Raw genomic sequence first — 27,272 nt, forward strand, 5'->3', positions numbered from 1 at the left:
TGTAGACCACAGCAGTGCAGGAGAAAGTGCTGCTACAGAAATACAACCTCTGCTGTGCTGTGGCACTTCTGTCACTCTGTACAGGTGTAACAACTGTAGTGTCTGTCTCAGCACCAGCTGAACTAGTCAGATTAGCTGACACAAGCTTGATTTAGATTTGTACATTTACTATGTTACATGTAAACACTCCTAAAAGGATGAATGCTGAAACAGAAGCAGCTAATAAAAACACTGACAGATGCCTATCTGGAATCTATTTTAATTGATGTTTTAAAGGCAGAGAACAGACATCCCCTCTCTCTCAATCCCTTTCTCAGTCCATGCTGGATGTATTCAGAACTTGTTTGTGATCTGAATTGTTTTCTGACGTCAGATTAAATATAGACATTGGTCAGGCCCCAGTTAAGGATGACTGAGGGCAACTTTAGCTTGTGCATCAAACCAACACAGGATTTTAACTAAAGCAATGGCTATTCTTTCAGAAATCAATACAATTCTTTTCTATACAATGGTTACAAATTACTGGGGAAAGGCATACCAGAAAATACTACCCTGCTGTGTTTGTGACAGATTGGTATTTTCCACTATTTTCATACTTCTCCTCTAGGCATTTAATCCTTGTCCCCCAAAGAGAAGATCACAGATAAGTGAGATGTTAAATATTTTAAAGGCTAATTAATAATCTTCTCAAATGTTAGAAGATAAATGTTACCCTGTTGTCAGTGAAGCAAGAAATCCAGCAATCACAGTTCCTCCATTTAATATTCCAATGTATAGTCACTTAGATTGTAAGCTCTGACCATGCCTTGTGCTCCTGCATCATGAGGGTAAGAAAATCCTCTCATTAATCCGGATTGGAAATGCAGACTGATGCTGAAGAGGCGGGAAGAGACAGATGGACGTTGGATGCTCGCTACTCACTGCAGAAAAAATGTAATGCATTGCTAGATTATCTATTTCTGGGTACAATTAAAGAGCCTTATGTGATTTTTGATAAAAATATCCTATGGCATCAAATTGCTACAGGTCCTGATACCTGACAAGGTCAGGTGGGGTGTATGAGCTAGTCTCACAATTTCTCTGTTTAGGAAATGAGTAGATAGATATGGAAAGAGAGTCTGATAATGGATCAGACACTACTAGAATATGAAGTTCTGGATACCTGGATGATACACAAATGTATTTTGTCCCTTGAAAAGTCTGACATTTATCTGCACTTTGGAAAGCATGCTGTATAACTGCACAAAATACTGTTCTTGAGGATCAATTTCAGATGTTCTGGGGTACCAATATTTGACTTACATTGGCGTTTGTGTTTACTCTTTGCAGATCTGTCTTTTCTATCCAGTTTCCTCCTGCCTTACTGGAAAGGAAAGTCTGATCCCTCACCTCAACAGCAGTAAGCAGTCCATAAGGCTGTCCCACGTCATACGACACAGAATATTTTACAAATCAGTACTGTAAGGAAGTAAAATAACGTTCTTAGCCCTCCTTAGGTGCATGTATCTATAGATTTTCCTTTCAAAAAACCCTCACACATCATTTCCACTGAGATAAAGAGACCACATTGCTTAAAGTTGTGTAGCAACACAGAATATCAGCCTTTTTTTGATGGGAATATTAAAAAGAGACTATTTGAAATTTGATTTCTGCTTCTAAGTAAGATGGCCTATGACAAGGGACTGAGGTACCTCCATGTAGGGAGTTACCATTCCTCAACTGATAGGAATGCCAGCTTTAACTGGCTGTGTGCACACTTGGGAGCAGCATGAGGTATCTATAACCACAACACAGCAAGAGCCAGAACAGCAGCACGTGCACTATGGCAAATGATACAGGATTGCCAGCTCAAGTGACACATTCCAGGTGACTATTTGATCCCTTGCTTATTTGTGAGTGGCATTTGAGTTAGACATCTCCTACAACCTCAGGTTCATGGTGCTTGGCTGGCTCACCTGGGAGGCATATCTTACATCTGTTTCTACATCTGCTGGACAGACAATAGGACTCTAATAAGGTGTTAATCTAATATGAATGGGGCTGCAATCTGTGTTATGGGAAAATAAATCAGGTGGTGATCATTGTAAGGTAGGTGCAGCACTCAAGTGGTAAGGTAAAACTGCCATAATGCAGTACATAATTGCCTCTGGAATATTTGAGCAGATTATACAGAGGCATAAAGGGCTTCTTGGAATTAAAGAAGTATGACTTTAGAGCCTCACACTGATAGGAGCTGGTTAGCCGTGATGTGACAGATTGAGATTGCTGGGAGTCAAACATTCCATGTACTGTACAAAACCTGACAACCATAATGCCAACTTTAACATTTTTCAGACCCTGGGGGTGGGTAGTGGTTTTCTTCAGAGATTTAAAGAACCACAAATGTAGCATTTTCTCAGCATCAGGTGTAGGTTTATCTTCTCTATTGGTGATCCAGAACCAGTAGTGCCTTTCTCTTTTCTAAACACAATTCTGAATATAAAGGTGCCTCAGGCACTGAAATAAGCACCCAACAACAAAGTGTTTCTTCCCATGTTAGCCTCTTAAGAGTCCTACATCCAATCAAATGAATTAAGTGAAATACCTGCTCATGCACACGGCTGGACAAGGTCACCTGCCACAAGGTTCACAACGCTCAGAAGAGCAAGGCCTACACCAAATTACACCAGGCTGTCAACAGTCCAACATGTATCCTGCTGTATGTACACCAGTGCCTAGCAACCATCAGAGTATTCACAAGTGGAGAGGAAAGCTGCAATTCTCACAATATGCAGATAAGAAAATGATTGTCATGATATATATTCAACAGCAGATTTATGCATTAATCTGATTTTTTTTCTTTCATTCTCACATGTAAGTGTTAGAATTGAAAGGATACAGGAAAAAATAAGCTTGGCTTAAACAAATGTTACCCACATCTACATCAACATTTTGATAAGTATCAAAGAACTCTTTATACAACATTTCTCTGTGGTTTATTCTTCCCCAAAATCCTGATGGTATGAAGAGAGAGGGACAGTGTGACATTTGTCCCATGAGTGCATTCCAGTGAAAGTGATCATGTGCATTTTGGATGTAATATGCATATGCACAGAGGAGAGATCCATATGACTGTCTGTATCCTGTGGCATGGATGCCTATGTTAAGGGGTTTGTTTCACAGGACTGAAAAAGGAGTAATTTCCTCCTAGCAGTGGAAATATGTGAGATTGTGAATGGCCAGCAGATTACACACATGAATTATATACCATGCAGACTAATGCTCACCGTCTCTTCCCATCTATTCTTCCCACATGAATCACAGTTTTTGTAGAGTAGGTTTATCCATTGGTGAACTTTACGGAAGGTACACTGGCAAGAGTAAAATTGCTTTTCTACAACACTCACCATCCAAGATGCTCACACCATTTTACAAACCAAACAGGATTTGTAACCTCACTGTGGAGTAAGCACAACACTAAGTGGGTGCTCCACATTTACCCTTCCTACACTATTCGTGTGAGAAATACAGCTGTCTTTGACCAAATGTAAATGCAATGCCAAAGTTATTAACATAATTATTAATTTAATAAAATAAATAAATAATCAAGGAGTTCAGCTATTTAAAAGCACTTGTGCTTGAAAGAAATTACAGCACAGATGGCATAAAACAAAGAGCTTGCTCCCGCTCCAATTAAAAGCTAAACTCTGACTCACATAATTGCAGACAGAATCCTTCCCAGGTACCTTGACAGAAGATAATTTTCAGCTCATACAGCTTTTTGAAGTGCTCAGGATAGCTAAGTCACATATCTGACTGAAAGAGATGAACTGGAAATGCTAACAGTCTTCTTGACTATGAAAATACTCTCCTGCATCTTCATCTTCACTGAAGTGCACATAATATTCCAGTCAGGCAATTTCTAGAAGTCAAATAAGCTTTTAGTACTTTCACATCTAAATGAAAGACAAACTTTACTGTGAAAAACCAGATAATGTATTTGACTCATTGAAGCTTATTTTTCTTTTGGTTTAGTGGGCTTTTGCATCTATTTGCTGGGATTCATAAACCAAATCTAGTTCTATTTAAATAAATGTTGCAATCTACTGTTTGCATGCAGAGAAGGAAACAGAGGCAAGACCTGGTATCGTCTTGTCAGCATGAGAAAGGTGCAAGGCAGTCTGCAGCAGTAGTTCTTTGCTCATAAAATGCAAAACTAAAGCATGTAGGATTATCCATAACATCATGTCACACTTGCCAAGGTTAGTTATAGGCAAAGGCAGTTCCTTGAGCAGCAGATTGCTAAAGGGGTATAGGGAACAGGGGGATGTGAAGAATGGCTATGCTCTCATTGCTCACTTTACCAATAACAAAGCCCTGAAAATCAGGTTGGCTCCTGCTGTTGCAGGAATCACAGTTTATATGAGACTGTGATGGGAGCTGTTATTCCCAGCAGAAGCAACAGCTAACATTCACCCTTCCCCAGCAGCAAGCCTCTTCCCTTCAGCTCTCCCTCTCAGTCCCACTCCTATTGCTTCCCCACACGTAACAAATTTTCGGTTCTGCCAGTGCTGAGAAGCCAGATGCAATGTTTACCAGGAAGAAATAGAAATAAAAGTTTGAAAGGCACTTACCACAATCCAGACCTCAATGAAAAAGCTGAACTTTTAAATCCATGCATTGCTTTTTTAAAGACTTCTGCAGTGGCAACATGGAAAACTGTATCATGTGTTCTTAGCATAAAATCATGCTGAATTACATAAAAATGTAAGTTCACATGCAGCAGATTTTTAATATCTGGGTTTTTTTTTCTGTTGTTTAAAATCCTGAGGTATGGCATGAAAACCATGAGACACAGAAGCCATGCACTGATAGAACACATGACAATATTTGTGGTTTATTATTCATATGGAGCTTGTGGGAAGTACTAGATTGACAGTCCTAGTAGTAGGTAGACCCAGTAACCAGTTTTCCCTTCCTATTCCCACTTCAACCCTGCCCAAAGTGAAGGGATCTCTTGATGAACATAAGCAGGTTTCCAGGGTGCATTTTGTCACATGAAATCCTAACAGTACTGGCAATGTCCTCTGTGTCAACAGTTCTGTGTTGAATACATACAGCCATGGGGAACTGCATTGTGTACAGCTGCTTAAATTATAAAACCACGTCACTACTTATCTGAGCAGGATTTAAACTAGAAGTCCAGAGGTGAAGTTATTTTATTGCAACAGCAGTAGCTTTTAGCCTGGTTTCTACTACCTCCTACAGAAGGAGAGCCTCTGTCCAGAAGAATGTACACTCAAAGTTTAAGAAGAAAAGCCACCAGATGGATACAAGTGTGACCCAATCAGCCAGTGTAAAAAGCACTAAGGACAATGCAGCAACCTCTGAATACCTGCCACCTGTCCCCTAGGTCTCTTAACATATAAGCATATCTTCCAGTGATTTTTCTTATGAGACAGATAAGCCATTTCCACTTTTAACATTTGTTTGAAGGATTTGGAGGGATCCTGTGCAAGTTGTTAATGGTAAAAGTAGAGAAGGGGAATACTTCACATCATGATGGCAGATGGAGGTGTTCCTTTAAAGAAATTAACCATTTTGTGCTCAGGCAGCTCAGAGCCTTGATTCAAGCTGAGTTGTATGCCTTTAGCATCTTCTTTGCTAGCTCCAGGACTCTGAAAATCAAAAAGCAAAGAAGGATATGAAGTCTTTTGACATACCTTAATTTGCAATCCTAAACATTTAGTTTGCTTAATTAGAATTTATACCTTAAGCCCACCAGCACTCTCATTACATTTTAGCCTGTCAAAATGGTAACATCCAGTAACAGTCAGTGGAATTCTTTGAAGAGGAGATTATCAAAGTGGTTGTGGAATAAAATCTTATCAATAGACTGGAACAGGCAAAATACAGATTAACACCTACATGTTCCAAATAACAATGCAGCAATGGATTGGTGTTACATGGAGTTTTAAACACACTTTAGATAAGGTTGGCTTTACAGTATAGATAAAGTGCTTTCCCTTTGGTTAGATTCTGAGATAGTCAAGCAGAGCCACAACACACCTTGGTAATACAGAAAAATTGTTCAGAAATTACTATCTCTATATCCAAAACAGGGAGAAGGTGTCACAGTTCTTCACCTTGTGTTGCCCCTGCTAAGCCACCACTGTTACAGGTGAACTATGTTTCTGTTATAAAGCACACTGAGATTATAACTTACTCAATCTTAACAATCATGGATTCAGAAAGGCAGGTGCAGCATAAAGGCAGTACACAAACAGATGCCAAAGCCACTCAAACAAGGAACACCTGAAAAACAGAAAGCATTATGTCTTTGTGTCACAATACAGTTCAGGTTCAGTACGGTCTTACCTGCACCACCTCAAAGCAGCACAGCAAGTTCCAGCATTTGAATCATCACGTTCATCTGCTCAAAAGATGCCACCCATCAGAATGGTAATTTCCAGATTAACAGATGCAGCTCTTAAAAGAAGCATTTCATAGGGGTGGTGCTCAGAGACAGAAACAACGAAAAAGAAGAACTCAGGTGATCTTTACCCAGGAAACTCCTCCTCTGGCATATCTGCAGAGGGAACAGGTGACACCCACGAGGGAGCTAGGCTGAGAGCACCACTCAGGTGGCTTCTGGGAAGTTCTGCTCTAATTCCAGAAAAGGCATCATAGCAATTTAGCTCCCCTTGCTCCTGATTTAGCATCTCAATATCCCTCTCACTTTTTCAGTATCTTATGTCTCTCTGGTCTCAATGGAAGCAAAAATATTTGCTCTCTGATAGAAATAAGTTCTTAATGCTGGCTTGACTATGTGCAAAATGTCCACTGACATATTTGCCAGTGTAACATGCATAGCACAAACTGCAATATGGAGAAGTAAAATGGTAAACCACTGAAGCATAGATACCAATAGGCTTTGATTCCAAATAGGATGAGAACAGAAGGAAAAAATACTCAATGGTTCCTACAGTCTGAACAGTGCTACTTCCTTTCCCAAGTGCTGCTCTGCAAACAAGGTTCTGCTGCAGAAAAAGGTTGTGATCTGAAGGTCCAGAGATGGACTGCCCTGTCTTAAATACAGGCAAAAAGCATGGCAAAGAGAGAGAGAAAAGCTCATTGTTTCAGACCACATTTTACACAAGCATAGTGTAATGCTACTAGCAGCATATAGCTGCTAATGCTGTCTCACAATCTTCCATTATCCTTGCTGTTTGTCTTGGTCAGGCCTGTCATCTGAAGCATGAGCTAAAAAGCTGATTCACTGTAATCCACCTTCAAAATACAGGTCTGATCCTGGTGGATGTTGTGAGACTGCATGCCCCACTGGTGGCTGTGTTCTTCCCCTCTCAGCAGGAGGAGAGAGTGACTTGACTCACTGCTTGGAGCTGGGGTTTGCACCTCCTGGGTAGTGCTTGCTCCATTTGGTATCTCTGGGGTGCTTGTCCTGGCTCCATCCAGTGCCAGCTGAAGGCTCTGGAGCTGTGATGCATTTAGCAGCTCACACTGCAATCTGGTAACCATGGCGGCATTTTCAGGGCCCAGGTTTGCTATTTGTTCTGGAGACAATGCCTAGGAGGAATGAAAGCCAGAGAAATTGGTTTAGACTGTCAATTATATAAGGCAGGCGAGATATCCAAAGGCAGCACTGTCTTGCATTTAGAATGAAGAGAAGTAGCCTTCAACAGAGTTATAAAAGAGCTCAATAGAGCTTAAAATCCTCTGCATTCATTTTCTTCTATGACCATTCACCTGTCTTTCACTCTTTGCTGCTGGAATCTGACATCTTGAGAAGCTTTCTATGTCAACACTCTATTGGACACTTCTTCAATACATCACTGGACTTTAATTTTCCAGCCATTTCTTTTCTGATTTGTGCAAGGGCTGATGACATTGTACACCCTCTTGTGTTTTCATTTATTTCCTCTTTTATCTGCTCCTGAGCAACCTCACTTGAACTCATGTTTGACCTTTGATTATAGTTAGCAGTAGAGCAATGAGATGACAAACCCCTGTGCTTTAATATTATTACTCATTTTCTCTTTTAGAGTGAAAATCTTTCAAGTGTGATCATACTAAAACTTGTGCTTAAAAATAAAACTTGACAGTCATAATCTTATATTGTTTGTCTTGTATCACATAACAATTAACCAGCCTGCACTGCTGGGCATGTTGGATGACTTTGGTTCTAGCTAACATTCTGCAGTCACAAGAATATTAGGCTCCTACACAACAAATCTTTTTGCTGCAACAATTCTGCATCCAGGTTCTGCTTTAGAAAGACTCAAATCCTCTTCCAAGTAGGTCAGAGAATGGAGCAAACCCTTCCAAATCTTTCACTGTCTATCAGATGCTGTGCTCTTTTAAAATGAGTAAACTCAGGTTAATGCCTACAGGTCTAGAAATTTTCAAATGAGCCTCTTCTTAACTCAATGACAATGTAATTCTTCACAAATCAGAATTGGAACAATGTATACAACTGTAAAGTGAAGCTACACAAACCCCATGTAAACCCCTAATCTGCTTTGAATCTTTCAAATGCAGAAAACTCTTCCAAGAAGGTGTCCTGTTATTTGTTAAGCATATTTTGCAGTATCATTGCTATTCTTACTAACAAAACCATTTGCTATTTGAAAGAAATTCTACAAGATGCTACATAGATCTTCAGTTTTGCCTGTTTTGCAAATAAATAGTTTCACTAAGGACATTTCAGGCTTATCTAAACTGTCAGTGGTACCGTGAAGAACAGTTAGTGTTCAAGGAGTGTTTCGCTTTTATGGGAGCTAACACAGTTAACTATCTGTTTAGCTTATCTGTCTGTAAGTGCATTTCTTGCCTGAGCATTTGAAAGAGACCAGCCTAGGCAGAATATTAATCATGTCACTTAAGTCAAATAAAGTCTGGGGCAACGATCTCAAGATTCACATTTCACCTCCTGGTTCCACATTCAGAACTGCTGTAATTAGATGTAATTCCTTTCCGATCTGTATCTGCCCGAACAATCTGTTTCCAGAGAAACTCAGGAGAATGTTGCCAGATTTTAGGATAATAAAAAAAACCCCAACAAACCCCCACATAGTCAGCAAAGAAATTCATAGCTATGATAGCATCCTTGCAAATGATAATAAACAGAGAAGAAAACTCAGATCTGAGCATAGTGTTGGAAGAAGAGAGTCCATTCCCTGCTTCCTTCTTTGTTTTTCCCTTGGGGTGCATTCTGAAGAATATATAAAGGTTCTCTAGCGTATTTTATGGACATCACAAATACAGACCAAAGCTGGAATTTAATGTTTCTGATCCTTGACTGCTTCTCACTTAACAAACCACAGAGAAAATCTTGTTTAAACTCAAAATATGGATCAATGAACTGTTTATTTGCAGTATAGTTACTTCTTCAGCAATCGAGCTCTTACTTGGAAAATTTCAGGAGGTATAAGTCTTATGGCTCTTGGCTGGAAATATGGCATCAAGTTTTTATCGAAAGCTTTTAATTCCTCCTCATTCAAACCACCTAAAAAACCAAACAAGCAAACAAAATATTAGGAACAAAACTCTGTTACTGTTGTTTTTTAAAATAAATTACATTTTTTTAAGCATTTATACAAAACACCTGGCAAACCTTTACTCCTGTGAGTAATGGAGAGAGATACTGCTTCTATTTCTGGTTTGCTTCTTAAATGGTATTCCAGCATTACAAATCACCTGACCTGAGCCATTGCTACAGAATGTACTGTACCTAAGTTACTTTATCTTGGAAAAGAGACAATGATAAAAGTCAATAAAATCATAAGCTGTGTTATTAGGGAATGATTTTTCACAGTCTGTTCTAATGAAAGATTAGGGAGCACAAGCATGCAGTGGGAGCTACTTCTTCACCCATTAGGTACGTACAGAATCATTGCTCTAGGCATCAGGGATGCTAAAATTTATGAGAGTTCAATGTGCAGTGAAATGCTCACAGGGAAAAAAAAATCATGAACAAAACTGTGTGTGGCCTCTGGCTCAGGAAGTCTCTGAGGATATGAAAGCACTCTGGAGAAGTATCACTCCAGGCTAATCCTGCTCTTTCACTCTTCCTCGACCAGCCCATTCTTTACACTGTTAGGAGGCAGGATGCTTTGGTCTGTGAGAGCACTGCTCCAACCAAATCTAGCTACCCTTGTAGAAGCATGGGTCACAAATACTGAGTAGGTCTGAAATCCTGCTTGGTTTTGCCCTTCTTGATTTATCCTTTCAAACTTGCAGGACCCAAATAACTTAGGTGGGCTCCCCTACGTTGGTTTGAGCAGATTCAAAGAACCTGAGGGAGCATACCACAGCTTTTCCTTAGTGGTAATGAAATTTCTGGATGTTCATCCCTGCAGGTGATTCTTCTTTAAACTAAATGTCTTTTGTCAGTCTAGCAAAAGGTACTGCTATGCAAACCTGGCCCTTAATGCTTAGTAACAATGCTTTAGAACCATCTGGAGTCCAAATTTTGTTACCTGCTATAGTACCAATTTCCTGTAAGATAGAGCCATTCCAACTGGTAGTAGTACCAAACACAGATTCTGTCATCTTCTTAAACTGCCTGAGAACAGGGGTGCTACAAAACAACAGGCCAATTCTTGCAACAGCAGCACTGCAAAAGGCAACAAGGTTAACAACACATGCTGCAATCACATGCAATGCTAAATATGCCTGGAATATATTTAGTCTGCTGTGAGGAGACTGTAAATCTATTTCCAATTTAAAATGTATATACAGAAATTGCATACAAGTGTGTGATGGTTTGAGCAAAACCCTGGGTTTCTCAATACAATACTTAAATGGTGGGACATAAATGGCAAGAGGAAACCTAAAATAGAATACATTTTAAGCAACTAAAGTACACCTTCCATAACAGTTACTGCCTTTCTAAAAGCATTTAACATGTCCTCTAGGTTCCAGAAATACTTAAAGCAAACAATACATTTTATCAATAGAGATACTGATTAATATTTCATTGATTATTAAACACAGTACCTGAATTCAGCAGTCCTTATGGACATGATTTCTGTAGAGTTCAGAGCACAGAGAATAGCTCCTAGGCCAACTAAATCAAAGCTTTTCAGTGTACTGATGGTCTGGCCAGAGTCTTCTAGAAAACCTTGCAAAATAGATCTTGCCTACAAAAGCAGTGAGATGTTATGCATGAACAGAGTAAACATTACTGAAGGTTTTGTTACTAGCTCAAAATCTTACCAGTAGCTATGGGCAATGTATAATCCTGAGCCAACCCAATGTAATGAATCAGAGTTTTGCCATGGCCTTCGAGAGGAGCACTGTCACCACCTATATGTGACACTTAAATAGGGCACTGTTACACAACCACTTTGCAAGTGCAATGATTTGAAAGCACTCTGTACCTCTTCTGCTGGGCACAAGGAAACATTTTGCCAGAAGAAACAGGTGTTGAATCACCCAGTGGAACTGCCCAATTCAATGACATTGCCAGAAGAAAAAAAACTACTCAAGGGGATCAATATGAATTTTTCAGGTTGTCCTGTCTTATTTAAATGTCTTACATAGGTGCTGACCTGTGTTTAAGATTAATTTTCACATATGAATGGGATATAGGTACCAAAATGTCTTTGCAAACCTAAGCCATTTAGGATGGTACTCAGCCTAAACTAACCATTTAAAAACTCTTTGTCCAGCTTAAGCTTGCCATGAAGGCATCCTCCAAAGTCAGTGACAGAAACAAGCATCTTCCAAGACTTCCTAATCTATCCACAAAGGTGAGCCTACCTAGTTGAGCTAGTTTAAACTAGCTATCTGAATTTCAGACAACTGCAGTCAGGCAGGATGAATCACTTTTAACTAGCTATTACTGACAGCAGGAAACCACACAAGCCAAGTAGTATTGTATAAAATCCTCCCAAGGGCTTCCTTCTGACAGTGATCTTCATAACAAGAATCTGTTAAACAGATTTGGGATATTCTGCCAAAGCTGGCTGCCACCATGATGGCATCTGTGCAAGCAAGAAGTTCTAATAGTATGGGTCATGGAGTCAGAAATATATATACATTTGTACTGCCACTGCACATACAAATAGAAGTTCCATTGACAGAACTAGAAGTTATTCAAGGCAAGGAAGTGAAGATGAATGGAGTGTTTTGCTAGTAACTTAGGCCTCTAGGGCAATGGGTGCTGAGGTTGGGGGGCACATTCCCCCTTCAGTGATTGCTCTTAGCCAGAGAGGGCTAGTATTTCCTAGCAGTAGTGTCTACTCTGAGGCCAGTGTGAGAGGAGCATCTAAATCCTTTCTACAACTTTGTGGGGGAGTTCTAAAGAACACAGAACACACTCACCACCACCACAGTTAACAGTGATTGCTGTCATCTTGGCCATCTCACCAGGGAAGCCAGCAGCAGGGCAGACATCAGTGCTGACCTACCTACCCACTTTCCCTGGGCTCAGAGCCACTGAAAAGCTTGAGGAAGTAGTGTGGATTGCTGCACCTGTTTCCTAGGTAATTCCAGGACTTCAGTCCCAAAGGTGTGAATCCTGTGTCTTTTACCAGGAGTACATTCCAGAACATACTCACCTGGGTAAGAGTCCATTCTGTTTGCTGACTAAGTACAGAAATGGTGTCAATAGAGTGCAAATCCAGCTCTTCGATTTCACGTTCCGTGAGTGCCAGGGCAATGCGGCCCAGGGAAACAATATGATAACTTTTCCATTGTGGCAGTGATCCCCAGACCTTTAGAAGAGGTTCATTAATGTCTGTTAGACCATTATGAATGTTTCTCTGTACACACTATTCCCAAACTCCTTGGTTTGAAAAGCCCCAATACCCAAAATATTCCTCTTTGCACACAAAAGGATTTCTACAATTCAGCTTTTGGCTAGAAAATTAGAAAGGTCAAAGCTGAAGGAGCATCTCTGCAGTTGCCCACTAAAAGTGTTTTAACTTCAAATACATATGAAGCTGTGCAACCAGCATAAAACAAGGAAAAAAAGGCCAGACCTCTGGAATGAGATACTCCTTACACAGAGCTGCAGTCTGTCCAACACCAAGCAGCCTCAGGACTACTGGGCTGTCCTCTCAACTATGACCCTCAGGTTAAGGATTTGTTTAAAAGATGCTTTGCTGGTCTTGTACCTCCAGACTGAGTTTCCACTGGATCTTTTACGTTGGTTTTACAATGTCATAAAGAAACAGAAAAAGCACCTAAGCCTGGGAAATTTCCATCTTTTCCAAAGAAAACAGAGAGTAAAAAGCATTAGCCCAGCTTTTAAAGCGTTTAATTCTCTAGCTTAAGAGATATGGGAAACACAGGCAGTTAAAAATGTTGTGTGTCTATTTCCTGATCTAGGTCATAAACTACAGAATGTGAAGTACTTCATAAATAGTATTATCTGACAGTGCTGGATGAGATCTCAGACATAACGATATAAATAACACAACACATGATGCTGGAACACTCCTTTGTCCTCATTCACCTAGAGACTACAGATCCATACATCTGTTACCATTGCAGAGCTTGGAGACCTTCCACTTACAAGTGAGCTAAGCTTCTTACTTTCATTAAGACACAATCTGATAACTAGACTTTTTGAATTAGTTTGGGACCATGATACTGCATGGTTTCTTTTAGGGGAAATCAATCAATTTAGGAGAAATTAAAGCTGGCTTAATCAGACCTTTAATTAAAGATGCCCTTTAGTTAATAACATAACAGCATGTTACGCACATCATTTCAAAGGGCTTTGCCTGCACTGGCTGATTCCTCAGGCTTCTCGTTCAGTGTAACACCATGTTGCATTTTCCAAATTAATATACAGAAAGCCTGTCTTTGTCTGGCAGCAATCTGTCTTACAAACACTCAGACACACACAGAATACACTTTCATTCATTGCACTACAGATCTGTGTATCTTTGCAGTGAATGTAGCTGGGACATGAGTGCATTTACTTTGTAAGCGTGTCATTACGTTGCACTGCTGCAAAAGGCCTCAGTTCTCCCCACCTCAGATGAGCACTGGTTATATTTTCTTCTAGGATTGTATTTTTTTTTTCCTTTTCCTAACCACAGGTCTTTGAGCTGACAGAGGGAAGTTGTTGATGCAGTGGACTGTTGTCCTACTGCAATAAGACAGTAGAGACAGGATTACAGAGTCGCCATCTGCTTTCAGAATTGCGGTTAGCGCCACTTGACTTTGAGCACCTGCAGTTGGGGAGTTTTAAAAGTTGAGCCTCACTGCTAAAAACTGCACTGTTTGCCTTATCTACCCAAAAGTCATGGTCAGATCAACTACTTTGGCTGCAGCTGCTGCTCTGAGGAGATGCTGTCCAGGCCCACCTTTTCCACTACTCCTGCTTTCCTCCAGGGGTCACAGTCCTCATCTCCAAGCATCTGTGCTTGTACTACTTGCAGCCAACTGCAATTATAGATGCTTCCTAACCTCATTCTGTCAGAATGATCTGATAGAGCCTAAAAAGGACTTTTAAAACATTGGATCACTTTGACAGAAAGAGATTACAGAGTACTAGCCATGCAGAGATGGAAACAGAAAGCAGATAACCTCCAGCAGATGCTGGTGACATGAAGCTAAAAGATAAGGTTGGAGATGGAAACCTCTTTACCTCTGGGTTTTCTGCAACCGAAACAACTTGCCTTACTGTACGCTAAGGCTTTTCCTTGCTGAAACAAAAGTATATTTAGGACACAACCTGTCCCCTGGCAGTGCAGGCAACCATCAAGCAGCAAGAGGTCACACCCAGAGAAGAGTAGCAACACAACAACAGGGATGGAGCAAGGTTTGGCTTCTCTCCTAGCCCACAGGTGGCCAAGGTAGCATCACTCAGAGACCAGACACCTTGCTGATGCTCTACCCCAGAAACAGAATGCTGAACTGGACCCAGCACAACACTCTGCCCTGAGTACTCTGGCACAGATCCTGTACTGCAGTGTAGGATGGGGAGAAGTTGTAGTTCTGGCTTCCTGCACTGCTGCTGCAGAAGCATAAGCATCACATATGGACTGAGTGTAGGGCAGAGACCCCCCTGAGGCTCTCAAGTGGAGCTGCATTTCTCCACTCTAAAAGAAAGAGATGCTGCAGGAGTGGTGAAGAATGCTGAAACTGCAGACTGTTCCTCTCCATGAATCCAAAGCCTGAAAAAGATAGAGGTCTTCCGTCTGCTGTGTTTCTGTAATGTGTATTCACCAGTGCCATCCTGGTAAAGGCAGACTAAATGCACGTGTTTATTTTCCCCCTCTAAAACTTCCCACTGATGGGTTCGTCTCTGCCTGTGACAAGAAGGTGGGAGAAGAAGCTTTATTCAACTAATAACACTCTTTTTCAGTCAGTCTGGTTTTACACCACTGTAATCTATAAGCTATATTTAATGTTGGTGTAGACAGTTGAACACTCTGAGTTTAATTCTCAGCAGGCCAATCAACAGCCTACAGTAGTGCTTGCTGATTTTTCTTTTATGAAAGAAAAGTAAGAAGCCAGCAACAGAAAAGCAATCCAAAAATAAAAGCACTTAAGTTTTTCATCTGCCAATAGCTTAGAGCAACTTTCCTGTTGATTCTAAAACAAGGGCAGTAGTCTTCTATCACTATCCACACTATTTTTCCAATAAACAAACAGATGTTCTTGCAGCAGTAGTGACACTGCTGTAGCACAGTTAGAATAGAATAGAATAGAATAGAATAGAATAGAATAGAATAGAATAGAATAGAATAGAATAGAATAGAATAGAATAGACCAGACCAGGTTGGAAGAGACCTTCAAGATCATCGCGTCCAACCTATCATCCAACACCACCTAATCAACTAACCCATGTAACCAAGCACCCTGTCAAGTCTCCTCCTGAACACCTCCAGTGATGGCGACTCCACCACCTCCCCGGGCAGTCCATTCCAATGGGCAATCACTCTCTCTGTGTAAAACTTCCTCCTGACCTCCAGCCTGAACCTCCCCTGGCACAGCCTGAGACTGTGTCCTCTTCTTCTGGTGCTGGCTGCCTGGGAGAAGAGACCAACCTCTGCCTGTCTACAACCCCCCTTCAGGTAGTTGTAGAGAGCAATAGGTCACCCCTGAGTCTCCTCTTCTCCAGGCTAAGCAACCCCAGCTCCCTCAGCCTCTCCTCACAGGGCTGTGTTCCAAGCCCCTCACCAACTTCGTTGCCCTTCTCTGGACTCGTTCCAGCAAGTTAACCTCCTTCCTAAACTGAGGGGCCCAGAACTGGACACAGTTGTTTTAGAACTGCATAGTTCAATAAAAGAAAATGAAATTACAGATTTAATTTTCCTTCACAGAGAGGATAGTTACCTGCTTGGCTCTTTCCTTCAAGGCAATAAGCTGGGAGCTATTAAAACCTGAGACAGTCCCAAGAAGATCCACATTTTTGTCAAAAGTGCCTGTGTCCATGCACTTCAGTTCCTGAACTGACCAAAACATGTTTGCTGCTTCTAATTTAATAATTTCTTCTGAAGAAGGCACTCTGGTTCCCAGGCAATCTGGAAAAAAAAAAACCAACTCAAATAGCAAGAGTTTTCTTCAAGGAGACTGAGAAAAATAAATCAAAGCAATACAGAGATTTGAGTGACAGATGGTGATTAACTGCAGCTGAAGTGATATTGATAAATTACATTACCTTGCAATCAAATAATTTATTTAAATATTTTCAATAATACCCTGGATATAAAACCAGAATCTGTCTAACTTGCAAGAAATGTTACATTCTTTGTCCTCCAAAGTCAGTGCATGCTGGAAAAGAAAATAGGAGCAGACATCTAGGATGCCACAGTAAAACTAAAATCTGGATGTGTGCAGTAAAAGTAACCAATATCCTGCAAGTTTCTCTCAAGTCTTATTCCCTAGAGGCACCAAAATTCAGGCAAGGGCTTATTTTGAGGTAAAGCCATCATTTACTGGGAGCCTTGCTTGAGTAAGAATCTTTGGGATGACCTTGGTGGAAGTCTCCATATAGCTATGTCATTGTTCCCAAAAAAAAAGGTTACAGCTGAATAAACTTCACTTTCAAGCAGCACATGTGAACCCAGCTCAACTGGAAAGTAACAAACGTGAGAGGTTCTTTTACCCTGAAACAGCCTGACAAAGATGTATGTCTTCTAAGACTTGCCTGACATTTAAACAAGGTGAAGACAGAAGCTGGATGTGTCAGGGAAGCAGAGTGCTTGTTCTTCATGTCAAGCATGTTGTTAAAATGTCAGGATCTAGAGTGAGCTGTTCACTTACAACAGAACTGTTTGGACAGACCAACTCCATTTAAAAACCTTATTTATGCTCACATTCTGGCCCTATGCATAATCAAATGAGACAGTTTTCACTGTTTTAACAAATGCTGGTCTTTGTTGGCATAATGTACCTCTAATATTGATGCAACATGGAAATTAGAATCCTAACATGGCTGCTTACTGCTCTCTCCCTTGTCACTAATTTAGGGAAACCTTATTAAATAATTACCTACACCAAATAATCCCTGCATGTCTTCAGATACGGTCATCAGAGGAAAAAGCAAGAACTGCACAGATGCTGTGCCTGAGCTTCCCCTGATAAATAAAGGGAGAAGGTACAAAGTAGATTTGTACTTCGAAAGGAGCAGAGGAGGGATTTATTTGCATCAAAGGGAGCTACAGTAGTGGGTAGAACACTGAAAAGATTGAATCTGTTGAGCAAACGAAAATGTTGTTCAGCTTCCACTGTACCAGCTGATGTTCTGCTCTCCCTTTTCACCGCCCTCTTGTGAAGCTGCATTGTTTCACTTTCCCCTGTCGCTAAAGGTCAGCTTTTATCATGTAAATACTACTCGTCCAGACACAGTGCACTGCCCTTCCCCAAGTCGTGAAAATCCAGCATTTTGTCTCCTTGGAAAGAACACTGGTATTTGTACCACACCAGATACACTGGCACCATTACAGAGAGGGAAATACTAACTAGATTTATGACTTTGCTTCCTGTATCTGAGGCTATTTCACTCTTCATTTTGTTGAATCATCACATCAAGTTTGAAGAAGAACATATTTTATGTGTAATATTCTATAACATCTCAGTGCTTTAAGTCAGCAGCTTGAATTCTTTTTCCATTCTGGTAGCACTTCAGACACAACTCCTGAGTTTTGCCTTCTGTATTCCACCTTGCCTTAATCACCACCTTTGTTCAACATAGACACAAATGTAAGAACTCTGTCACTGGTAACTGCTTCTGTTATTAATATTAGCTCACAACTGGACTGTAGGAAATGTAAAATCAGAGGTTAGTAGCAGGAAGAGCACTAGTGTATTCTGGAGTCATTTTCTTAACATCCAGCCGTCTAATGACCACCAAATCAGCCATAAAACTTCATTCCTTATTGAAACCACTATGTGAGTTGTGTGGAGTTGGAAAGATTTTGTTTAGTAACAGAACCTCAATACCACACCTGGACAAGCACAAACAATCCTTCAATTTTTCACCTCACAGACTCCCCCAAGCTGAGTTTGTGCACCTGAAGTGAAGAATGAAAAGTCTCCATAGCCTTGGAGCCAAGTTACCCTTTGACAAAGATCATTAGCTTCACTGGCAGATTGATACTGGTCTTGCAATGCAGATGAGACAGCTCTGCAACTGCATTGAATGTGAGTTAGTCTGATTAAAGAGGTCTCTGTGATTCATGTTGTTGTGATGCAGGCCTAAAAAAGCACATGTGAAACACAAGCATACTGAAATATCTTGTGCTGAACATTTGGTCCTGTAGCCCATGTCTAAGGAAATATGATTTATGATCTGATAGTTTCCTTGATCAAGGAATGCATACAGATGGACTAATGGTCTGCTATTCCCCCAGTTCGATTCTGCTCTTTTAGAGCATGATAATGGTGTAATGACTGCTCTGATCAACAGAGGTCATGGGGTTTTTCAGGCTATGCAAAAATACAACTCTGCAGAACACCCTCTGCATCTCACTGTGTATGAATGAGCAAATTAATTCCCAACACATACAGTCATCATTTAGAGCTGCAGATGGATTTCCATGGTGGCTCAGGGCTTGCTGAGAGCTTGGACCTGTGTTTTGTTAGGCAGAGAACCAATGGAGAGATTTTCAAAGACATAAAAGCAGACTACCAAACTCCTTAAAATCGTTGGGGTATCAGTTCCCATCAGCACTTTCCAAAGGCCTCTCCCATAGCAAGGTTTTTTTTTCCATGGCACAGGATGGTATAGCTTAAAAAATCCCCTCAGTTTAGGAAGGATGTTGACTTGCTGGAACGAGTCCAGAGAAGGGCAAGAAAGTTGGTGAGGGGTTTGGAACACAAGCCCTATGAGGAGAGACTGAGGGAGCTGGGGTTGCTTAGCCTGGAGAGGAGGAGACTCAGGGGAGACCTTAGTGCTCTCTACAACTACCTGAAGGGAGGTTGTAGACAGGTGGATGTTGGTCTCTTCTCCCAGGCAGCCAGTACCAGAACAAGAGGACACAGTCTCAGGCGGCGCCAGGGGAGGTTTAGGTTGGATGTTAGGAAGAAGTTCTATACAGAGAGAGTGATTGCACTATGGAATGGGCTGCCCGGGGAGGTGGTGGAGTCGCTGTCATTGGAGGTGTTCAGGGGGAGACTTGATGGGGTACTTGGTGCCATGGTTTAGTTGTTTAGGTGGGTTGGATTGGTTGATGTTGGACACGATGATCTTGAAGGTCTCTTCCAACCTGGTCTGGTCTATTCTATTCTATTCTATTCTATCCTATCCTATCCTATCCTATCCTAAAGTCATTATAATAATAGAATATACTCAACATACCTCACACAAAGAAAATGATCAATTTTTCATCAGAAATTCTAATAATTAATTTGGTTGCTAATTAAAATAGCTTCTGGATTATAAAACTTTTGTCCATTTAGATAGACAGAACACAGTGCCACCAATGTCAGATTTGAAAAGCAGTTGAATCAACATATGCTCCTGTCTGGCAAAGGATTTACTATGTGCAATCTTTTGGCAGAGCAGTAACTTGTCACCTTCACAGACTTTTAATGCAAGGATTTTCACTTAGATTGCAAAGGAAAATAAAAATAAACAAACAAGTGAAAATAAACAAAACTCTCCAATTCAAATCATTAATAAATTTGTTTCCCTTTGTGCATTCAGGAACATTCCAGGAGGTGCTTAACCATGCAATCCTGTAATGAAATTGTTTCAGCAATTGTTCAAGGCATCAGACAACCATGGGCAACAGAATGAAGACTCTTGCTGTTTTTTGCCAAAGTCTGCACCTCTAAGGTACTTGGTGTTTTGCTTTTTATTATCTGGCTTATCAGAATGTGCTTGATGGCCAAGGAGGAAAAAAAAAAAGCCTTTTTGAACTGCATGTTCCCAGCCCCAAATGGCACCACAGTAAATCTGGAGCTCTGCACAGATACCGAGTGAAATACTGACCAGGTCTGGTGAGAGATGAGCCAGTGCTGGCAGTGGCATTGGAGATGGATTCAAACACAGTTGATAGAAGCTCTTCAGCTGAAGAAATTGGTCCAGTTGTCTTTGCTATTTGCAAAATGGTATCTGGGAACTTCCAAAGGAAAGAAAGAATAAATAAGATTTCTTTCTCCCTTTTAAAATAAATCAATTTGCAGAGAAAGACTTGTGCAGACCTCAGCAAAGTAGGGGCTAGTAACAACTCAGCTCCCTTTCTATTTTTGCAGATGTTTCAGAGGAGGAGAGTAAACTGGCTGCTACTGAAAGGTCAACTGCATATATTTGAGAGGGGGAAAAAAATCAGAAACAAAGCAAATTCTGAGTGATGAACTCCCTCTTGTATACCCTCTCAGCTTCTGTAGTGTGTGCAGTAGGGAAAGTACTTTATTGTGTCTTCAATTTGCCAGACTAATATAAGAATTGAGCATAGGGACCCGACTGGAATTATGTGACATAACTTCAATTTGTTCATTATTTTAGGCTTCTTTTGACCTCTCTTCTCCACCCTGCTAAACACCTTCCTTTCAGTTAAAGAGTCCTGGTCTATTTGGTCAATTATAAAGATTATCTCCTGAGGAAAAGTTGTTGATTGTGCTTGCATATTTCTGCTGAGCAATGAATTCCTCATTCCAGCATAGTTTACTTCCACACACAAAAATTTTAAGACTGTAAGAACAAAAGAGAGCACAGAAACTACGAAGTGCAATGCTGAGGCTATCAGTTATTATTGATGTGAGCAATACTGGCCCTAGGGCAAAGGGCTATATGAGTAAATGCTAATTTGATTAGCATGATCCCATTATTAACAGGATAAGAAACATAATTTTCATGGTTGTAAGGCAGGGTAATAGAGGAAACAACACTGCAAGGTGTAAAGTACTAAAAATTGTCTGAGTCTGTGCCACTCTAAATGAACCGTTTTGTGTATTTTCTACATGACAATGTACAATTTTCACTGTGTATGTGCAAGTAATTGTCTATACTCCCATTACTTTCAAGAGGAAATCTCAGAAATGTTGATGGAGTCAGGAGTGTGTGAAACATTAACACATGGTTTCTTGCCAAGAGAATTATCTACCTAGTTTAGCATTCAAGTTACATAATTTACACTGCCTCATGACAGCCACAAAGCCAAATGCTACCGTTACATGCTTCAAATTTAAAAGTCATAACAAAAACATACCTTTTCAGCAAGGACATTTAGCTCCCCTTTTGACAGCAGAGATATGAATGGTCCAACATCTAATGTTGTTTCAGCTGTCCAGTTGCTGGGAGAGCTGAAGACATATTTTTGAAAATTAGTTTGCAAGCAAAATTCTACTGTGGATGTAAAGAAGATGGAGACACCCTGACTATGAACAGTCACCTAGAAAAGGTATAATGGGCACAAGCTCCTCCTGGGGAGATTCTGATTAGACACAAGAGGAAAAATTTTCACAAGGACAGTCAGCTATTGGAGCATCTGCTACAGGGAAGTGGAGGAGTCCCTAGCATTGGAACTTCTCAGATTCAGCTGCAAAGGGTGCTGGGCCATCTTACCTAGACTGTGCTTTTCCCTCTAGCTCTCTCTCACTGCCACAGGTGCTTGCAGTCTTTATTTCTCTACTCATATCACCACACTAATCACCTCACTACCATTTTCCCATTCTTTGCATTCCTGCACCATTCACAGCCTGTAACATCTTTTCTCTTGCCATGTCAGAGTCTGTTGGCCTGCCATTCCTCAAACATCAGACATTTTCTCCTTTTCCTCTGGCACTTAAGTCATGCATGCATTTAGTTCCAGTCATCATGTTACACACAAGAACAGAAAAGTCATTCTAGTGGACAAAGATTCCAAGCTCAGCCAGTGACAGAGGTTGCTTTTTGTTTTTTCATTGCAGTTGTATCTGGGCAAAGCAAGCAGTTGGTATTTGCATGGCTTAACCATCACCATAAACAAGGAGGTATATCTAATACCTTACCCATATAACTCGAGGAGTTTGTATTTAATTTCAGTGTTCTGCTCATGGCTGAGGTGTTGGCAGAGTTTGAATTGATGAAGGGCTGTTGCCATTGCCCTCAGGGACATTCTGCCATGTAGAAAGGCTGGAGGTAAGTGGCAGATTAGATTTCCAAGCAGGTCAATGTCATATTCGTCAGCGATGGAGCCATTCTGAAACAAGAAGCATTTACCTTGTTGGCAGAGCTAATGCTGGCTCTTGCCCTGTTATCACTCAACTGCATCACAGCCCTTTTAAACTCTGTGACCCTTTAAAGAACAAAGACACAACAGTTTTCACTGGCAACTTAATCTCTAATTTTTGCAGAGACTGCTTTACACTTTTGGCTTTTACCAGTGCAACTGGTGGTATTTAATGAGCCCTTCTCAGGGCTTTCAGTGTATTCCTCATTCCACAGTGAAGCACACCTAACAGATAATTAAAACTCCATCTCCTGCCTCAATCTCTATATCCAGTGACCACCCAACACCTGCAGAGGTGGTGCAGTTCTGCCTGGCTGTAGAACCCTCACAAGGACCTTGTGGCAAAGGGATCACATACTCTTGTTCTCAGAAGGCTCCACTCTGAGGCTTTCTCATTTCTAAGTCAGCTGCCAAAACTCTAGGGATTACACAGCTGGTTAGTATGTATAATGACATGAATATTCACAGCTATGTCACAGAACTACTTTCCCCTAAAACCAACAAAGTCTGCAGCTCCTAGACAGCAGAAGTCACAAAATCCTCTCAGTACCACCACCACTCCCATGGAGCTTCCTGTGCCATCAACAGCACTACAGGACTAGCATGGCTTGGAGCAAGGGAGAACAGCTCCAGATCAACTGGGTCAGCTCCAGGCCAGTTGACTGTGGTCAGCACCCACATTGCATGAGAACACTTTATAACATGGATGGAGCCAAAGAAAATTCTTTGGGAAGCTATAAAAAGGTTTCCTTAGGCAAGGAACAATGAAATTAAACCAGTACCTTAAAAACCAGAGAACACGGATGAGTAAGTCAAGAACTTATACAGATGGTGACTGACATTACTATATGAAATGCAGTGCAGGAATATGTGCAGACAGAGCCCCAGAATGGCTGAATTTGAAAGGGATCTCTGGAGATCACACGGTCCATGCCCCTGCTCAAAGCAGATCAGCTATAGCAGGCTCAGACTGCCTGGGACCTTGGCACTAAGAATTTGTCTGAGCTAGGTGAGTCTAAGCCACTCTTGCTTATGAGGAGGAAGACATTAGCATGCTGAGTTATTGGCTTTTGGGCTTCCAGAACCCACCAGCTGTGGCTTCACTGCACACACAGAGCAGGACAGCCTGTCTCTCAGGTTGCTGTCTGTATAGAAGAGACCATGAGCATGTGCATGCAGAATGAGAGCACAAGGAGGCAAGGTAACTTTGTGATCCACCACGAGGCAATAAAGAGAAAAGTAATCAACCACTATCACTGAGTTCAGATTGTCAGCAGCTAAATACAGATCACTTTTTAGCAGCTCCCCTTCCACTGCTGACCCCTCCTAGCCATACCTACCAAGCACTCCTGCACTTTTTGCAGGACAGTGTTCTTTTTGTGAAGGCCTGGATTCAAAAGGTCCATCTCAGTCTTCCCCAGACTTTCAATGAAAGGGACACACAAAGGGTCCGAAACATACTCTAGGTACTCAGCCCTGCAGAAAGAATTTAAATGGTGTCAGAACATAAACCTGACCTTTGTACACCCACAATCACACCCATAACATCTGTGGTGACAGAAAAATTCAGAGACAAGCCTTGAAAAATTATAAACCAGCCAAGTCAGAGAAGTGCAATTAACCCACACCTTACTTTAACTTACATCTTCTAGTTTATCAGTGGCTAAGGGTTATGGTTAAGCTGCAAGTAGACAAAAGTGCTTGGAGATGCTTTAATACCATATGAAACAAGACTGCATGAAGCTTTTCCCCTTTCTCCTTTTCATTAGGAAAATTTTTCTGATGAAAGAAGCTGTGGTGGGCAGGTTAAGGACAAGAAATAATTTTAGAGTAGGCTTCCTTTCTATCAAAGTCAGGAAACCCTGCCAAATTAAACAAAGTGACATTCCTCTCCACCCAGAGTGGCAAACAAAACCATAAGCCCAGCCTTATCAGGGTTTGTTGGCATGAGCACCAGCAACTCCTGATGGCCATGAACAATCAACATGCAGTTGTTGACCAAATAACATGATGATGCATTCTGGAGAAAACTTTATATTAAAGTCTATTATGTCCTGTTGGTTTTAAGCAGAGCAATGTTTTTTCCAGACAGAATCCTTTTATCTTCTTAGTTGTTGGTGGTTTTTTTCAACTACAAATATTCCATATAAAGGACAATTTTTATTCCCTTTTATCCCTTTAAGCATGCTGGAAGAAAGAAATAAAGGAAAAAGGGGAATTAGCAAGCTGTACAATTCAGAGTTCAAATCATTGTTTTCTCTCTGAGGAAAGAAGCTATCACAGAATATTGCTTGGCTATAGACACGATGCAAAGTTTTGTTATCTTACAAAAACATCTTCAAATACACTGAAATGTTTTTAACAACACAGAGCAATGTGCTGGGACAGTACCCAATGGCTTTGTCTTACATATCCAGTCTCCAAAAAACCCCAAAGGGACAGGCAAACCAAGTCTCACAGCCTGGAGTGGGCAGGGTGGGAAGCAAACAAAAACCATCCAGCATAAATTGCATTTCAGTTAGGTTTGTGATTCTAAATGCTCAAGAAAGCCCAGTGAACTCCTTTCTTTTAGCTGACATCAGCACTACTACAAAGCAGCAACATCACAATCTTTGTCATTGCTGGCACACCACTGCATCATCATTCAGTTTGCACCCAGAGCACTTCAAGAGGGACTGATTTCAAGGATCAAAGGAATCCACAACGGTGATAAAAATGAGCTGATGCTAAAAGGCATCAGGTGTTACCAGCTTTCACTCAACACAGATTTTGGCTGCAATCTATAAACTACCATTTGTAGGGATCATCATACTTCTTAGGTTATTAAAAAGTGCTCAGAAGGATTACTCTGAGTGTACTGCTACAAATGCAGTAACCTAAGGTGTAGTGAGACGTAACTTACGGGAGCACCAATAAAAGGAAGGGAGGCATAGATGCATTGAAGACTTTCCAACATTTCCAAGCCAAACAATTAACCTAAAAGCAACAAAAATTGAAGATCTTAAACATTTGGATATTTTGAAGAAGAATGAAAACATGGTTATAAATCAGAATACACAAAACTCTGCAGACATTTCATGCCATTTTTAAGTGACAAATGGTTAGAGATTGAATTATAACAGACAAGTTCACACATAAAAGATCTGCATGAGATATGTCAACAGAGAAGTTCAGGCATCCAAGATGTTGAAAAAATGAAAACAGAGTTCACCAAATACTAATTTATGTACAGTTTGGGTATGGAGTGGTATGTTTATCCACACAAGATCTTATTTTGATTGTACCTGATATGGAGAAAGCAGATGAAGATTGTTCTCAAAGAACTGAAAACTGCTTAAAAACATGTCTGTGCCCATACTTTCAATGAGCTGACAAGTTACTCCTTTCACAAGCTGTCCTGTGCTGATAAGAAAAGCAAAGTTCAATCTTTTGAATACTTAAGCAGGATCTAGTCCTTACCCCCCACAACCATGTCCTAAGATAGTTTCCTGACTACCTCTCTTTCCTGTTTCTTGTAGTTGAGAAGCTAATGGAAGTAAAAATGTAATCAAATTAAAAGCTACTGACTAAGCCTTAAAATTTGCAGATTTTTGAGACACTTTATAATGAGGAAGGAGAATTACCCTCTGGTGTCAAGGACTGAATAAACATAATCACTATGTGGCTACTTTGTGCTATCTTAAGTTTACATCAGTCACTCACAAAACTAGACTCAAACCCCATTTACAGAGAGACTGGAGACTGTTATCCATACCTGAGAAGCTCAACAGGATAGTTTTCCTTGGACAGTAACTCATACAGATACAAAGCCTGGAATAAAACCCACCATATTTAAGGTTAAGCTTAGGTAATTCAATTGCAAGGTGCAATAATTACTGTAAGGTTTTTGTATGCTTAACTTCTCTTATGTACTCTAAAGTCCAGCCTGGCCAAACAAGAAGTTTGATATCCAATGCTGAATTTATTTTTCATAGGACATCACTGACTGGCACTACAGGATGATGTTGAGCATGTCCATGGCATGCAACCACAGAATCATTTAGGTTTGAAAGGATCTCTGGAGATCATCTGGTCCAGCCTTGCATCTCTCTGGACAGAGCCAAAGGGTTGATTGTACATGCAAATGTCTCCTATAAAGTACTGGAAAAAGAACATCTATGTGCAGAATCTTGAAGGCTTCTAAATGCTGCATATTAATGCTTTTTTTCTGTAACATTGTCTCCCTAGGCTCTAAGTGATCTCTGGTTGTTTATATCAAGATATCTGTGGCAGTTAATTCTTTTACCTATGCTCCTTGAACATGGGTATTACAATGCTCTTCCTATTCTCCAATCATAGTAAACTGCAGTAGAGTGGGAACTGTATAATAATTTTTACCTGGCTACTTCTTAGTTCTTTTACTTTCATCATTGAAGAATTATATCCAGTCTGCTTCCATAAATCAGAAAGAGATATTTCTTTAAAGAAAGCTCCTTGTATATCTTTGACTGAGGAAGAAAAATCTCTAGATGCAGTTATCTAAAAAGAGGAACAGATAAATACATGGCATTTCAGAACTGATGCTTAGATTTACAGGATTTGCCCTTCTTTCTATTCTGTGTAATATTTCTCTTAAGAGGATAAAGTAAAAACCTGCCAGTATTAAAAATG

The 27,272-nt window shown here is 40.6% G+C and overlaps 1 protein-coding gene across 1 annotated transcript in view; it reads right to left on the reverse strand.

Moving 5' to 3' along the window:
• Nucleotides 1-4,786: 4,786 nt before the first annotated feature.
• Nucleotides 4,787-27,272, reverse strand: part of OTOA (otoancorin) — a 37,387-nt gene continuing 14,901 nt past the window's right edge. Inside the window, exons 13-28 of the mRNA XM_068147367.1 lie at nucleotides 27,000-27,140; nucleotides 26,377-26,432; nucleotides 25,907-26,024; nucleotides 25,525-25,598; nucleotides 23,963-24,098; nucleotides 22,402-22,592; nucleotides 21,621-21,714; nucleotides 20,402-20,531; nucleotides 16,300-16,487; nucleotides 12,564-12,719; nucleotides 10,999-11,141; nucleotides 10,479-10,615; nucleotides 9,408-9,505; nucleotides 7,374-7,566; nucleotides 6,206-6,294; nucleotides 4,787-5,657 (exon numbers count right to left, since the gene is read on the reverse strand). Coding sequence (XP_068003468.1) covers nucleotides 6,227-6,294; nucleotides 7,374-7,566; nucleotides 9,408-9,505; nucleotides 10,479-10,615; nucleotides 10,999-11,141; nucleotides 12,564-12,719; nucleotides 16,300-16,487; nucleotides 20,402-20,531; nucleotides 21,621-21,714; nucleotides 22,402-22,592; nucleotides 23,963-24,098; nucleotides 25,525-25,598; nucleotides 25,907-26,024; nucleotides 26,377-26,432; nucleotides 27,000-27,140 — 1,923 coding nt within the window. The 3' untranslated portion in view covers nucleotides 4,787-5,657; nucleotides 6,206-6,226. The remainder of the gene's footprint in view (nucleotides 5,658-6,205; nucleotides 6,295-7,373; nucleotides 7,567-9,407; nucleotides 9,506-10,478; nucleotides 10,616-10,998; nucleotides 11,142-12,563; nucleotides 12,720-16,299; nucleotides 16,488-20,401; nucleotides 20,532-21,620; nucleotides 21,715-22,401; nucleotides 22,593-23,962; nucleotides 24,099-25,524; nucleotides 25,599-25,906; nucleotides 26,025-26,376; nucleotides 26,433-26,999; nucleotides 27,141-27,272) is intronic.

Source organism: Melanerpes formicivorus, unplaced genomic scaffold (genome assembly GCF_026170545.1).
Source record: "Melanerpes formicivorus ecotype bairdi unplaced genomic scaffold, bMelFor1.0.p_v2 SCAF_14, whole genome shotgun sequence".
Lineage (NCBI taxonomy): Eukaryota > Metazoa > Chordata > Aves > Piciformes > Picidae > Melanerpes > Melanerpes formicivorus.